This window comes from Parambassis ranga, chromosome 15 (genome assembly GCF_900634625.1).
Source record: "Parambassis ranga chromosome 15, fParRan2.1, whole genome shotgun sequence".
Lineage (NCBI taxonomy): Eukaryota > Metazoa > Chordata > Actinopteri > Ambassidae > Parambassis > Parambassis ranga.
In genome coordinates this window covers 3,211,822-3,227,502 of record NC_041035.1, presented here as the reverse complement: position 1 = coordinate 3,227,502, position 15,681 = coordinate 3,211,822, and the positions used below count along the sequence as shown (strand labels likewise).

At 40.5% G+C, this 15,681-nt stretch overlaps 1 protein-coding gene across 5 annotated transcripts in view; it reads right to left on the bottom strand.

Annotated features, from left to right (window-relative positions):
- The window catches only part of gbf1 (golgi brefeldin A resistant guanine nucleotide exchange factor 1), a 65,925-nt gene extending 50,244 nt beyond the window's left edge, over positions 1-15,681 (bottom strand). For 4 of the 5 annotated variants that reach the window (XM_028422625.1, XM_028422626.1, XM_028422628.1 and 1 more), the window contains exons 1-3: positions 13,245-15,372; positions 10,801-10,905; positions 10,252-10,318 (exon numbers count right to left, since the gene is read on the bottom strand). In XM_028422625.1, coding sequence (XP_028278426.1) covers positions 10,252-10,318; positions 10,801-10,905; positions 13,245-13,274 — 202 coding nt within the window. In that variant the 5' untranslated portion in view covers positions 13,275-15,372. Of the gene's footprint in view, positions 1-10,251; positions 10,319-10,800; positions 10,906-13,244; positions 15,373-15,404 lie in introns of those variants that run through there. The other variant, XM_028422627.1, reaches the window with a different exon arrangement.

Genomic DNA, 15,681 nt, shown 5'->3' with positions numbered 1-15,681 from the left:
TCCTTTCAAACCCCCAGCTGCAGCCCAGAAATAGGACAGCTTTTTTTAATTCTGGGTGTCCACTCAGGGGCGAGTGCTTTGTGCCAGTGTCCTGTTCCAAGCTCAAAGAGGAGGGGGATGACAACGATATGGATGTTGAGCAGAATAGGTCAAGTGATTCCACTGAAATGAAATTGAGTATCATCTTCTCAATATTCAGTCAATAAGACTGCAATTCATCACTGTCTTACAATGACATATATACATACATATGAACTACTGATTTAATGACAAGTCGTGGCTGCAAAGAGCAGTAAATGCAAAGCATAAACATCATGATAGTCAAGACCAGCTGTTTTCGGAACTCATGCTATAATGGCGCTGAAAAGACACTGTTATCGTGCCATATTTGCACATTTGTACTTAACCAAAAGCTCAGTGCTTCCCCAAGTTTGTACTTTCACAAAATGGTGTTTCAGAATCAAAGGAATGACATGGAAAACCGCAATGTCCATAGCCAGTTGCGTCTGTTTCACTTTTGATGTATGCTCTGGGTCACAGTGTCAGGACACTTCACAAAAAGTGCACCTTGACTCTTTAAAGTCCACATGCCTACTTGGAAGATTTCCCACAGACAGTGTCACACAGCTTCGCTTGGTGTTGAGCATAAGTGAGCAAAGCCAGCATACAGTAGTGGTCTTAAAGCTGCATTAAAGCACAATCTGTGTAAAAGGGGCTTTTGTAAGGCCGATTACACTGATGTCAATTCGGCACTATGGCAGCCTTTTTATGTAACTTTGAGGTAAAATAAAGGTTGTAAGTGTTGTAAGTCTAAATCACACACAACCACAACTGCTATCAGGGCTCTAAAATAACTTTTTGCACTACTTGTACTGGTGCGCCTACATTTTTTCCCAAGGTGCACCAGTACAAAAGGGTTTCGTGGTAAATATATTTTTGGACGGATCAGGTCTTAACTTAACATCTATCGCTCATCACTCATCTGCCAACATGTTTTATAAAAATGATTGCAAAATATCTGCATATTTCTCTTGTGTCTTCAGCTGACAGAACCTTTTCATTCTTTGTTAGAGGAGGAACAACAGTTTTAGCTGGTATACTATATGCAAATATCATACTGGTAGACAATGCTCTACTTCGCAGAATAATAACAATATTTGTTAAATGGGGGTTTGTCGTTTAACCATGTATATTAACTCTTAAAGCTACCTGACTGCTTGCACTCAGAGTTAATCAGCTTTTAATGGATGGAACCACACAAGTCAAACAATACTGTCTATAATACCTCAATTGTTGTTTCTACCAATGTTCAGCAATGAAACTAGTGAAACGCTATCTTTGATTAGTTTAGACCACAATATGGGCCTAATGTGTGTCTGTTGTTAAACCATAGGGAGACTTCCAGAGTTGCGGCTGGTCGCACCATTGAGAAAAAAGGTTGCATTTGTGACCAAATTGGTCACACTCTAGAGCCCTGGCTATCACATAGGAATGATGTTACAGTGTTATTGTTTTTTAATGCATTAAAATTCTCTTTTAGAAACAGCATATCAACAGCTACTTGTACAGATCAAATATGTTCAATGGTTTCATTTAATGTTGTATAAGATTGAAATCCAGCTTTAAATAACAAAGCTACACTTAGTGATCTGAGACCAACAACAAAATAAATTCCATGTCCAGTACACAAGGGCATGTATGTATCTGTGAGAATCCTAGCTTGAGACCAACATGCAATGCAATGCTTAGCTAATTGGATATGTGTATTACAATGTCTGTGGTCACAGCACCCTTATGGGGCATGAAATAACAAGCAGCTGTGTGTGTGTCTAGAGACTTCATGTGTGTGTGTGCTCAGTTTATCTGTGTGTGTGTTTGTGGGAGGGATGGCTGCTGAGAGGTTTATTAACCCAGTCCATCAAGGCAGTGTGGGATTCACACTGAGACACCAAAGGCTTAAGGCTGAGAGCGCCACACAAGCAAGACAGTTCCTCTCCGAAATACTAATATGGGCCCTTATTTTCAACCACAACTCCACCATACCCTCCACCCCACCTCCAAAGCCGAGACCTCCACACCAGCAGCGCATCCGCAGCTAGTGAACTGTGCATTTTGATTTGACCGGCTTTGCTGTCCTGCTGAGGAGATTATCAACAACAGCCTCAATTCTTTACCACTGACTTTGCATTATGATTTTCACTAGAGAACCATGTGTGTTTATGATAATGGTAAGTAGGACAGCGTAAAACCCAGTTTTACAGGACTTTACCCTATATAACTGTCAATTTGGAATTATTGGGCTCTGTCAAAGGTGCTATGGATTTGAAGATCCTATTTTAGTCCTTGTACTCACAAACACATTTTACAACCAACTGCATGGCAACATAGCACACATCAGAATGCTGGCGACACCATTAACTAGCCATGACTTATGCACTGTTCGCATAACACAACTCCCTCACACGTCAAACTACAGTCCAGTAACATTAGCATGCTTATTTATGATGGGTTGTTTTCCAGCAATAAATTGCTAAACTAACCTCTCTACAGTGGCGCACACTATAAAGCAAGGCACTGCGGTCACAGATTGTGAAAACCAATAACACAAAATATGCAGAATATGTCACAAATGAAGTATGGAGATAATGATAAAGTTTATTAAGGAACACATTGATGACATCATCTCAGTTTAGGCAAATCATATTGGTCAGCATTGTCATGTGAGGAGCAAAATTGCATTACTACAACACTACAAATTAAACTTTCCATCTTAATTTTTTTAATCCACTATAGGAGAGATGTGATGTTCCCTATAATTAGGTGGAAAAAGCATGTGCATATCAGCAAAATGAGCTGGACACCGTCAGGCAATGGCCAAAATCCAATGACATGCATCTCTTGAGCACTATAAATGGCCTAACAAGTACAGAACATCTCTAATATCTGATGTTTGTTGATTTTCTGCAAGTGAGTGTTGAGGATTACACAAAACAAAAAGGACAATACTGCAAGTCATATCAACAAAGTTTGCACACACCCCAAATCTGACTGGGAAGATAAACTTAAAGGCATATTCATGACACTAAAATACACTTGACACCTTCAGAAACGGTCAATAGCAGCTTGTATAGTCAATCTTGAAAATGCTTTTCGGTAAATCAACATGTCACCGCATGCCAACCATGAGCCTGTTTTTAGAGCAGACCTTCAGTGAAGAGCTGGTTCTGGGCTCAGAGGTGCTGAAACATCCAAAACCCTACCTTAATACCCCCTGTTTTATTAACGCTGCAAGCTTACTGGTGAGTAATTAAAGCAACAGTGAACTCCAAGCCTATTAGTTTAAAGAGTACACGGTGACATGGGTGTGGGTGGGGACGTCTCTTCTGTGATGCACCCCAATTACCACCTCATAAGAATATGCTTAACAGAACATTAAAACACAATCCAGGTTGCAGAGAGGAAAACACTAAATCCTCAGCATCCAGACAGAGCTGACAAGACAGAGAAGGTCTGGACCTTAACTGATCCTGTCTGGACCCTGTGTGCCAAGCCAGCAAAACACATTTTGAAAACTTTCATGGTGCCTATTACAACTTAGGTTTCTAACTCTGTCGTTAACCACAGTGACAATGTAAATCCAACAGGGAAACAAACTAAAGCAAAGCCAACTTTAAAAGCTGAAAACTGCAAAATATCACTGTTAGATACATAGTTCTTTATGTGACAGTGACTGAACCAGAAGTATTGACAATACTATCCCAAATAACATGCCCATTTTTCTAAGCTGATTGGCCATCATGTGCTAATCACTATGAAAAATGACTCCTTGTGTCCATCGCTGGCCCGGTCTGCCCACCTCCTACTTCTCCACCTTCTCTGTTTTGGGCTCATGTGGGCTAGTTTGTTTTGTTCACATCTTGCCCACTGTTCCTGTCAGCATATCTAGATCCTCCACAGCACCTTCGACCCTCGCTTCCATCTAAACCTCCGCTCCCTCTGTGCTTAAGCCCGACCCCCCACTCAACAGACACCCCAGCCCGGATGATTAATAGCCCTCTGCTGGGGCTCTCCATCCACTCAGCACATTGTTGAGAGCCTCTGAAACAGGACAACAGTTGCATCCTCTCTTCACACTGGGCCTAAGCCCTGCCTGTCAGTCCCTGGTTAGGGCACTGTTAACTGGCCAGATTTACAGCTACTAACCAGCACTAGGTGGCAGCTTGTCTGGGGATGGGGGGCCTCTGCGATTTATCATAGCTGTTTTAACGGGGACTTTTACAACTGGTAGGCCTGTTGCTGTATAACACCTGTATAATCCATGGTGTCTCCCATCAACTATCAATAACTACTCCCTGATACAGCTAGTATTTTATTGTCTGGGTATTCAGTGTGATACTTAAATGTGATGGAGGCCTACTGTGTCATCATCATAATACCTAAAAATAGAGGTATCCAAGAAAAGTTTGATGTCAATGTAAAGTGCCATAATGGCATCCATGAACTGAAGAAAGAGCATACCAAACAAATTCAGGGCCAAGCACATCTTTAGCAACTAAAACAAAAGTCACTAAACTTCAGTGCCTGCAGTTGGCTGACATGATGCATGTACTAGAACAATGATGCCAAAGGAACATTATTATTTAAAAAGATATATTTTTATATTAATTTATGAGTCTGCATGTCGGTCGGACTCTCAGTCCGGTAGTACAGTCCTCAGGTTTCTGTCCTGTTTGTTGACATGGCCCTACAACTTGCATGTTGTTTAAAGATGTTGTATTAACGTTAACAGGTCTCACTCCTTCGATCATTCATGCTACTACTTTGCATCAACGTGAGGATAGATGACAAGAGTGATCAGCCATGATTGTTAAATCACATTTAGATTATCAGTGCTTTAACATTTAATAATTCAATTCAGAGTCGTCCACAGCCGAGTCACGATATATTGAAGAATTAGTACAGTGAATAGCTAATCTGACGATCTCCTCAAATATTCCACATATGCCAGTTAGTTAGCGATGTTTTATAGATGTTAGCTCCTTCTTGAGCCTTAAACAATTAGTGAACTAATTGAAACAATAAAAAACACTATTCCAACAACAAAGTCAACATTTCAGGTGTAAAAACACACACTGCTTCTATTCTACAATAAAAACTGGACATCTAAATGACTCCATTTAATTGTGTGCAAGCACAACTAGAAGGGATGTGTTTCTTCAGGCACCAATCTGATAAGATATTATTGTTGGTAAGAGAAGGGCCTGCACAGTTTATTGTCTTTTGACTGTGTCATAAAAATAACTGACAGCAGGAATGAGAATCTAACCCGTGATCTCATGCTTGAAGCTACAAGACACCGGGGCCATGCAGCAGACATGCAAAGCATTGCCATGAGGCAGATTCTCCTTGCTCAGAATGCCTCCATGAGTAAACATATTTGCATAAGTGGCTGAACGACATGAATTATGGTTCCTCTTCCTAGGCATTTGCCAGCTGCCTTCTGCTGCTTCAATTGGGAGTGATATATGTGTGAAGATCAGGTGGCAGGGAAAGGGGTAGGAGCGGGGTTGGTGGGGGGGTTAAAAGGCCACAACCAGTTCCCAAGTGCTTGGTCTGCGACCCCTAGAGGACCGCAGCGCCTGCCTGACCACAGCTGGGGACTGTGAAGACAAGCACACGCACACACACTTGACCTTGAAATGAGACTAGGAGAGACGGCATGTGTGCATTCTCTCACGATGACTGACATGATAGTAAAATATGATGAATTAGTGAGCTTGTCAGTAACACATGGATTAAGACTATGTGAAAACACTTCAAAACGCAAGTATCACTGCATATGTGCCGCTGAACACCTTCATTCTATTGAAACAGATATAACTGAGCGTTACATTGTGGGGTCTCAACTACAAGATTAAAAACAAATTATTTTTGTCATAATTCTACTATTCCAGTAGCAAATTAGCTTTGCCTTGTGCCTTGCTTCGGGGAAAGCAGGATAATTATTGTAAAGGTCAGCTGGAGAGTAATCAAATCATCCTCCACAATGTTCATTCTACAAATCCACTGCCATGCCCCCTGATGTCTACCTCTGCTGCCGTGCTGGTGATTCGAGTCAATTAGAGGTGTGCTTGTGAATTTCGTTAGTGTCTGGATGAAAAGGAGAAAGCTGTCAGTCAAAAGGCCACTCTGGCTATGTATCAGGGGGGCTGCAAGAGGCTCTAAACCTGTATTTGTATGAATAAAAATGAAGGGATTTAGGAACAGACTGTTTCTTCTGCAGACTTGTCAAAAATCTGACCTTCCCTGCAGCTGAGGGGGTTGACGGGAGAGGAGGGTGAAAAGAAAGAATTGAAGATTTGAGAAGCTGGAGCTCAGTGACTTCTGCATAAAATAGGTGAGAACAAGAGGAAATAAAATATGATTCAGGAATGAAAAGCTGTTCTCTGCACTCCTTTGCTCTCTAAGGTATAGTCAAGCAATCAAATAAATCCACAGAATTATTCAACAAGAGACTGAGGAAGATTTGTCTGTGTGACAACAATCCGATATGAGCGAGAGACCCCCTGTCAATGTCAAGTAAGAGACAAAGACTCAATCTACAGCTCAAATAATGCTTCAGATGTTGGGACGCCAAGAATAAAGCTTTTTTGAACATTCATATTTAGTTATAAGTTGATAATAAGCGATCACACTTCTATATATGTGCTTTAAATCTTGGCGGCAATTTGTCAGTGTCAGATTCTTGTTTTAAATTCCATTGTAGTGCCTGGATTAAACATAACACTGCCCCCATGGTTACTCATGTCATCACGACCGCTACTGATCCATCTAGACAACTGCTAAGCAGCAAGCACTAATGAATTCCAACATCACAGAGAGAAAAGTAAAAATACAAAAACCACAAAAATGAGCAAAATGAAAAAATACATCAAAACTGCAACTGTTAGTCACTAATGACTAAGACTGATTCTACATAAAGAGAACCTGAAACCTGGATTAGCCTATCGAGACCATGAGATGAATCTGTGTTAATCGTGGCTTCCAGGATGCATCTTTTTGGTGCAAACAATTTAAGAGAAGAAAAAATTTATCATGTAAAATAAAGTGGTTGTGATAAAATATCAGGAGTTCATGCTTAGGTCAATTCAGGTGGAACCTCATGTCACACATGGTTCATTCAAATACCATCAGAAAGATGTGTTTTAAACCCACCTGGCAGGTTTTGAGTTCATGATGCACACACACTTCATTGTTTGGTAGTTATTGCTTGTCATTGGGTCATAGTAGGTTTTCAAAGAAAAGAGTAGAAACACAAATTTGAAGATGAATGTGTAGATCGGTGGCCTTATATATATATATATATATATATATAAAAACAATAAAATGCTTCACTAACACTAAAAACTATACAATGCCACTCCGTATTGTATAGTTCTGAAAACACCATAATAACTAGTGTGTTCTATATAACTTTAAAAAAAACGCCATATTTTTGGAAGCCAAGTGCACATTTAAAGACAGATGCAGCCCACAAAAGCTGTGGAAAGCACTCAATTATATGGGTCTAATGAGGTTAGGGATGGAGCATTAGACATCAGGCTCAATCCAAACCATCCCATTTAAATCAGAGGGAAGGCTACAGTACTTCCTTGGACTGATTTGCCTGGCTGACTGAGCAAGGTGAAACTGAGGCATTACAACACATGGTCCATCACGGCCTGGCTTCAACTGAGCTTTCATTGTTCACGATTGGAGAGACGTCCTTATATTTTCCAAAAGTTGAAGGAAATGTTTTTTTCAGCATTTAGAAAAGAGAGACAACACTTCCTTTCCCAGTACAATTTATCTCTCTGCTTGACAAGACTCCCTGCTATATTTACCCAACTAAAAATGCAGATGATATACTTCCAGCTGCACTACTCCATGGCACATGGTCCTGTCAATCACGCAAGTTACAACAGAACCGCCAGAGCAGTGAAAACCTTGACCAGACAGAGTGAGCTGCAGAGAAAGCTGGAAGGAAAGAAAATGAGAGAAGAAAGACAGAGAGGGGCTGAGAAACCTTGTGGGGACTAATTCTTATTTCCTTTGCTGGTTGGCTTTTGTTGTTAGAGGGAGTGGAGATACACACCAGAGTGAATGGAATTACTGAGCTTTCATTAAGCAGACAGCTGGGCCACTGTGAAGCCTCAAAGCAGAAGCAAAACACAGCCCACCCGCAAGATTTCCTTCCAAAATATTGCTATGTTTCAGTATGAGAGACACAACTAGAGAGATCTATTAGGCTGTTATACTGCTGCAAAAACAAAACAAATTGATCAGTCTCTCAAGCACAGAATTCAGCTCTACTGTGGTTACTTGATCTCCATTTTGCCTCTCATCAGGGCATGGATGTAACATTTGAGAGGCTGGGTTCACAGGAGATTTGGGCTTAAGGATGGAACAAGGCATTCAAACATCCTTGACATGAACTCATTACTTCATGCAAATGTTTAAAAAAAACAGAAAATATTTCAATTTTATATTCGACTGGTCAAATACAGCAACTGTAAAGGAGTCAGTGAGGCTGTGGGAGCAGAGGCTTTGGTGATTTGATGGCTGAGGGAAAATGGGTGCACAGAGAAGAGAAGGGAAAGAGGAGGTTAACCAGTGTGGTGGATTCCTCCTCAGCCAGCCGCGCCTGTCCATCTCACTGTGGCAGAGGCATTCCCTGGAGGAAGGCAGCAGCGGTTGGAGCATAGTTCTGTGCAGCTCCATGTGTTGCATCTTTCCCATTGCTCACAACTTCTACAACTGGGGCTGTGGGGCCTGTGGGAGCTGCCAGGACTCATTGCTAAGGCATGACAACATGCAGGATTGTCCTCAGAGTCAGCTTGGGTCTCTCAGAAGAGGGGGGAGGGGATTCTTAGACCACTCTGTTTACAGACACTTGAACTCTCTACTAATTAGTCATCATATGTAGTAGTTTTTTCATTAGATTAGATAAAGCCCATGTGTAAACTTAGAACTTGGCCAAGGAGGGCTGACTTCTCATATTTGACTTCTGGTATGATGCAACATCATGACCCCAAGAAAGTTAAACTTTAACACATCCTAAAATGATCTATACTGCTAGAACCTAGTGCTGCATTAAGACTAATGTTGTAAGACTACTAATGACAACAATAGAGAAGTAAAACGTGTCACTTCAAAGAAGCACACAAACTTGATTTAAGCCATATTTGTCAGAGAGATTCAATTTTGTGCTGAAGTTTAACAAGGATTTGTGCTGCCACAGACACGTTTCACCTTATATTTGAGCCTTTTATGATTTTAGGTAAAGTTGTCATGATATAGATGCCAGTGTCAGAAAATGCCTCTGATACTGAGACTCATCCGAAACATACAATCACAGTATCAGAGTCAATTGTGGCAAGTACACAGTCTATTTGTCAAAGTAGTTGCCATGGCAGCGCCACATAACTCCCTGTGCACACTATTGTTAATTAACAGTAAAACAAGAACCTACAAGCTAAATGCTTGCTATTTTGCAAAATTTCACTCAGGAATATCTAACTACATAAAGCAAGGCCGGCAAGCAAGACAGGAGCAAGTATTAGAAGATCCACCACATTAAAAAAGCATAGAAAGTTCACTGAGGCAGAGAAAAAGGATGAACTGACGCAGCAGATGTTGGAACCCGTATTCTAACCAGAGGATTTAGATTTTTAAATGTAAATGTCTGTCTTTTACCTCGCATTATATATCTTCCTAAATTGTATTATCTTCACTGATTATGATATAAAGAACACACAGAAGGAGCTTTTTACTTACTGAAGTTGATAATGACACATTAGTACATCCTCTGTGCACAAAAAATATAATGACCTGATAAGAGGTAGGCCTACAATTTAAATCCAGCTTACAAACACAAGATCACTGGTATCTTGTGTTTTTTTTAAAAATGATTTATAGAATAAAACAAATGGCAAGTTGCAACAAGGTAAAGTGTGAAATGCCAAGACATTTCTCAGGGGAAGCTGAATAGAAAAGTAGGAATGGCTGTGTGAAAGAAATCTGAACATGGTCAAACTCCATGAGGTTTATTTAAGTAATGTGCCCAAACAAGAGGAAGGACCATATAAAATTAGCCCATTTATAGCCACATAACTCATTTCTTTAACTATCATTTCAAAATTCCAGGGTGCTTTTTCACCAAAGCTCCTTTCAGCTGTTCAGATAAACAGGCATCATCCCAGCCCCACATACCTTTAATGCTGTTGAGTGTTTCTTTGAGCTGTCCAAAGCTGTTGAGTAATGGGTCTTGCTCTTCATCCTGTACAGAAAAATAGAACAGGTAAAAGCTAGTAAGTACCATTGCTTCCCAGGGGGTATTCACCAGCTTGTGAGCACCATCTCTTCTTCAGAATTCACTTTCCAAATACCTGTTCGATCATAACCTGACTTAAGCAAACCGAATCGCTTTTACCTGTTGTCATCAAATGCACCTGTAACTGCTGAGCGTTCAATACAGTTGAACTGAACACAGTAAGGTTCAGTATCAATAGTCTGCACAGCAGGACGTCTCTGTTTGGTAAACTTTACACTTATATTGTGTGACATAATGGTGGTTACGTGTATGCCAGTATACATAGGACATAAGACTACATATATATTTTCATTTTGAAAATTTAAAAAAAATCAGAAACCTGGGCTAAGAGAGCACAAATCTAATATGATATGTTAACATAGACATTCTATTCTTAACAGAAAATAATGAAATTCATAAAAGGTCACTTTTGAGATAACTAAACTTACCAGTGGAGTGTGAGTATTCCATCTGGAATTCCTCTTTATAGCCCCAACCACAGTGGCGATTTCTCCCTGGACAATGTAGATATTCTTGTCCACCATGCTGCTTCTCTGAGAGAAAATAACAACAGAAGATGTATCTGAACTGGCAACAGTTTAATGACGAGACCAAGTCAATAATCATTTATTAAAGGCAATGTAAAATGTTCTTAAAAACATTTTAGCTTTATCTATGAATATTTAAAGACACACTGAGCAAGTGCATTTCAAAAAGGTAGAGGATTTAATGAATAAAATGATGATTGTTGGGGGAAAAATGGTTCCCCCTAGTTCGGGCTGCAAACAGACTCGGAGACAGAGACAGGTTTACTTGGCCAAGGAGAAGTGCCGCACCGGAGTGCCGACAGTTCTGGCTTTTCCGGGGTTGCTTCCATTATTTATACACAGTGTGAATATCATATGGGTGTAGACATCTGTAAGCATGTTTCCTGAGATAAGTATAGCAGAAAAAACTAAATTGCCAAATAGGGTAATAGATCATAAATGGGGAAGCATACATGGGGAGGGTCAGTACATTTATACTGAATCTAACATAGTTTTCTTCTAACATTTCCCTCCTGTTGTAACTTAGTTACACATTAATAGATCATTATTTACATAAGCTGCTTTTCAGAGCACTTTAACAATCATCAGTAAACTACCATTTGTTTCCATTTTCAGTAGCCACATCATTTAGTCAAGTGTCAACATAGATAAGCAGTAGTCAAAATCAGGTGTTAGTGAAACAGACAGGTGGGGCGAAAACCTCCTTTACATAAGGCAAAATTCCCTACCGACCTAGCACCATGTGCTACGGTCACCATTAGGCTGTACTGTTATCACTAAAAAGACAAAGCAAGTTTTTACACTTCATTGTTTTCTTCTTCTGCCACAGGATCTTCATGCTCCAGTAGGGGATGCAATTGAACAGCCAGTATTTTGAAGTACCCAGTACTTTTCTACATACTGCCTTATGGGTGGTTGGAGATTTCGAATATACTGTCTCTTTAGCTGTTGTTGAAAAGCAGAGTTTGGATCAATTTCTACAGTCAAATTGGAATGCCGTGTAAAAATGGGGAGAAAACGATCCATGAACTGACGTGGTGTCTCATCATCTTTTTGTTTAGTATCTGTAATTTGGTTGTAGTTTCCTCTTTGTACAAGAGTGTTACGAACTCTATCATATAGAGGATTTAATTGGTTAGTCAGGTCAACACTGTCTTGCTCAAAGCATTGTCCTTGAGCGTTACAGCCATTAAAATCACCTCTAACGCGATAATATTGACTACCCAAAATTAATCCTAACATCCTGTGCATTTCCAGTCCATTCAGATGGAAACTCATTCTGAGGCCTTCCACTGCCTCCTGCCATGCCTGGTAGCCCTCCTGAATTGGAGGCACCCCTTCACACGCTTTACGCATGTCGCCTTGTGTCCATGGCCTAAACACTAAGACTGTTGGATTTTCCAGATCTCCATGTGGATTAGCTACTTCCACCATGGGACAGTTCAACTGTGAATTTATGTCTAAGCAGTCATCGTCGGTCTGGTCATCGTCTGAGTCAGTGTCACTGTCTTCCCAATTCCCATTACTAGGGTGGAATTTACGGGCTGCGGCTACTAAGCCGTCGGTTGGGTACAGTGTTTTCTTCTTTTTCTCTCTCTTACTCCGCCTAGGTCCTGTGTTTGTATGGTTAAGTGGACTGACCACAAGTTTTGTCCCTCTAGAAGGTTTGTTTGGTTTCCAATTTTTTAAGAATGTTTGTGGCGTGGATGGACCTGGCTGTTCTACCTGTTCATCCTTTCCTTTGGTTTTGACATTTTTCTTCTTAGCGCCCTGTGTCTCCTCATCTGCATCTACCATACTTGCTAAAACTTTCTGCCTATTTTCCTCTTTCTGCTTTCTTCCTGCGTCACAAATTTTACTCTGAGTCAACCATTCATCACCTTTCTGAACCTGTAATTTCAACTTATCCTTATCCTTCTGTTTTTTCTTTTTGATTATGTCCAATTTGAGTTTTGTTTGCAATTCCAGGATATCAGTCGTCACTAATTTTCCTGTAAAGCCATATTTTTTTCTTCCACAATCTGACATATTCTGTGGAACCTGGTTTATGGTATTCCATAAACTTTACATAAACAGTCTCCAGTAAACAGTCTCCAGTATTACTGGTAGTCGTGGGCCACCAACACGGCCTTCTACAACATCTAATGTGTTGCGGTGTTGGTATTTAAGGGATGAAACCCAGCCTTCTGCGAGCCACACTGGTACGTATGTCACTCAGGATAAAACAAAAAATCGTACAGTAGGCCGGTTTCCTATCACCGTAGAAACGCCTTTACTGTACCACTCAGACTCTTTTCATTCTTTCATCACACTGTGTGTGGCATTCATTACTGTGTCTGTCTTACCGAATCCGTTCGACCCGTTGTTGAGTTCATTGATCCGTCAACTGGACTTCACCGCCGTGGACCGGTTTAACCACTGGCCTGATGCCGAACGACGCGGTTCAGGTCTTTGGGACATCCACCTATCGTGGAAGCTGCGCGCAGTTTCAGTGTTGGTTTCCCACGACGACGAAGACAAGTTTTCAGGATCCGGCTCGAAGGACCAATAAATGTTGGGGGAAAAATGGTTCCCCCTAGTTCGGGTTGCAAACAGACTCGGAGACAGAGACAGGTTTACTTGGCCAAGGAGAAGTGCCTCACCGGAGTGCCGACAGTTCTGGCTTTTCCGGGGTTGCTTCCTTTATTTATACACAGTGTGAATATCATATGGGTGTAGACATCTGTAAGCATGTTTCCTGAGATAAGTATAGCAGAAAAAACTAAATTGCCAAATAGGGTATTGGATCATAAATGGGGAAGCATACATGGGGAGGGTCAGTACATTTATACTGAATCTAACATAGTTTTCTTCTAACAATGATATTTTCTTTTAGTAATATCTGGAGTGGGCACTACAATGCCCTTGACTCAAGTAGCAGAATAATCCTTAATCCTCACAGGTTATTCAGAATCCTTAACAAATCAGTATCCATGTAATAAATAATAATGATTCTGTTTAGAATTTAGCAACCACTTTTACAGTCATTCTCCATATGGTATACATAGGACAAGGTGGGGTGGGTGTGTGTGTGTGCGCGCATAGGAGGCAAAAATCAATCTCAGGCTAAGTCTAGGAAATCGTAACCCTACACCCTAAAACGCATACAGAATATAAGAACCCAACAGCAAATTTCCATGCCTACTCTGACAATGCCTAAAACCAACATGGATCAACACACAGAATCAAAATGACATACTGTTCATATTTGACAAGCTGTATAGCTCAAAATGGTTGGATTAACCTTTTCCATGTGTCATGAAAGTCACGCTAGATAATGCTCTTACTTTACAAGAAGATTTATGAGTGCAGGGGCTTGGTGGATGAGGCCATATTTTTTAAAATTCAGAGTAAGAAGCCTATTCAGAATAATACAAGGATGTAGGTATAATAGGTGAAGGCCATAGTGGCAGGCTTACAGCTGACAATACTCACAAGAGATGAACTGATTTCATCCACCAACTACAGAACATAATATGCCAGCATGTATATATTTGCCACTTGCCTTTTAACCAGGAAAGATCTTTCACCAAGGAATGCAATAAACATTTAGATAATATAAGCTTTTATTAGTCCCACACTGGCAAGAGCCTAGGGAGGTTCAATTAATATTCATTTCATAGGCAGGAGTTGCTTCTGTATAATGTGCATTACTTTCTCAGAATGCAGTTTCTATTTCTTTACCAAAATAGATCTGATCATGCATAACAGTTTCACAACTTCCCTATAAACTTAAGGTGACATCATTTTAGTTCACCTTCCACTTTCTATTTCGTTCATGAACATTTCCCAGTAAGCCACCTCATTGAATCAGGTTAAGTTGATCAATTATGGCAGTGCTCTTTAACCTTAGTAGTCATCCATATACAGATGTAGTGAGCTATTCAAGTGTTTTGGAGCAACCAGCCAGAGGATGTACAGAAATACAGAAACAGGCAACTAAAACAAGCAATCTCGAACACAAATCGTCACATTATATTGACCATCATTTTGAAACCCCTAATGCGTAATATGTGCAACATAGTCCAGCCAGGCACTAATATTATGCTATACAAGCCAGATATTCAGACGTTTGATAAGGTAGGAGTGTGCTAGCTGGCTAATTAGATTAAGTCCAAAGCGTCTGCCCAAAGACAAAGCTAACACGACCTATCTCTCCAAAGAAACTACTTGAGACTGTTGACAGTCATCTGGACAAAACAAAAACACAATGACAGGTCGCGTAATTACTATTTAGTTTATATCTATCAGTGTGCTAAAGTATTTAGTGGCCAATTCATTTCTATATATCCTGAATGCTAACTACCTAGCTCTACTAGCTGGCGTGTCAACTAGCTGTGGCTAGATGTGTCATCACCGGTGATCATCTCCCACAACGTTTATTCATTTTATTAAGTTAATAAAGCAACGCGCATGTTGACAGATACACAAACGCCCTTTTATGGTACACTAGAAATGAATATTACCTGCGTGTAGCTGCTAATTCAAAGATGGAGTCTTGCTGTAGCTAATGCTAGCCTTGCTCGGCGAGCTAGCAGGCTAGCCAGCCAACAGTGAATGAAGAGGACCAAAGTTCAGTTCTCTACGACAAATTAAAAATGTCGGGCATTCCACTGCGTGAAAACGTAATGTTTCTCAACAACGCTTATTCATCCACTCTTCAAAAATGCTCCATAAGTGAACAAATTGAGCACCTTCCTGCAGCTGTCAATCTGGTCTTGGTAAACACACTGACGTGGAAAA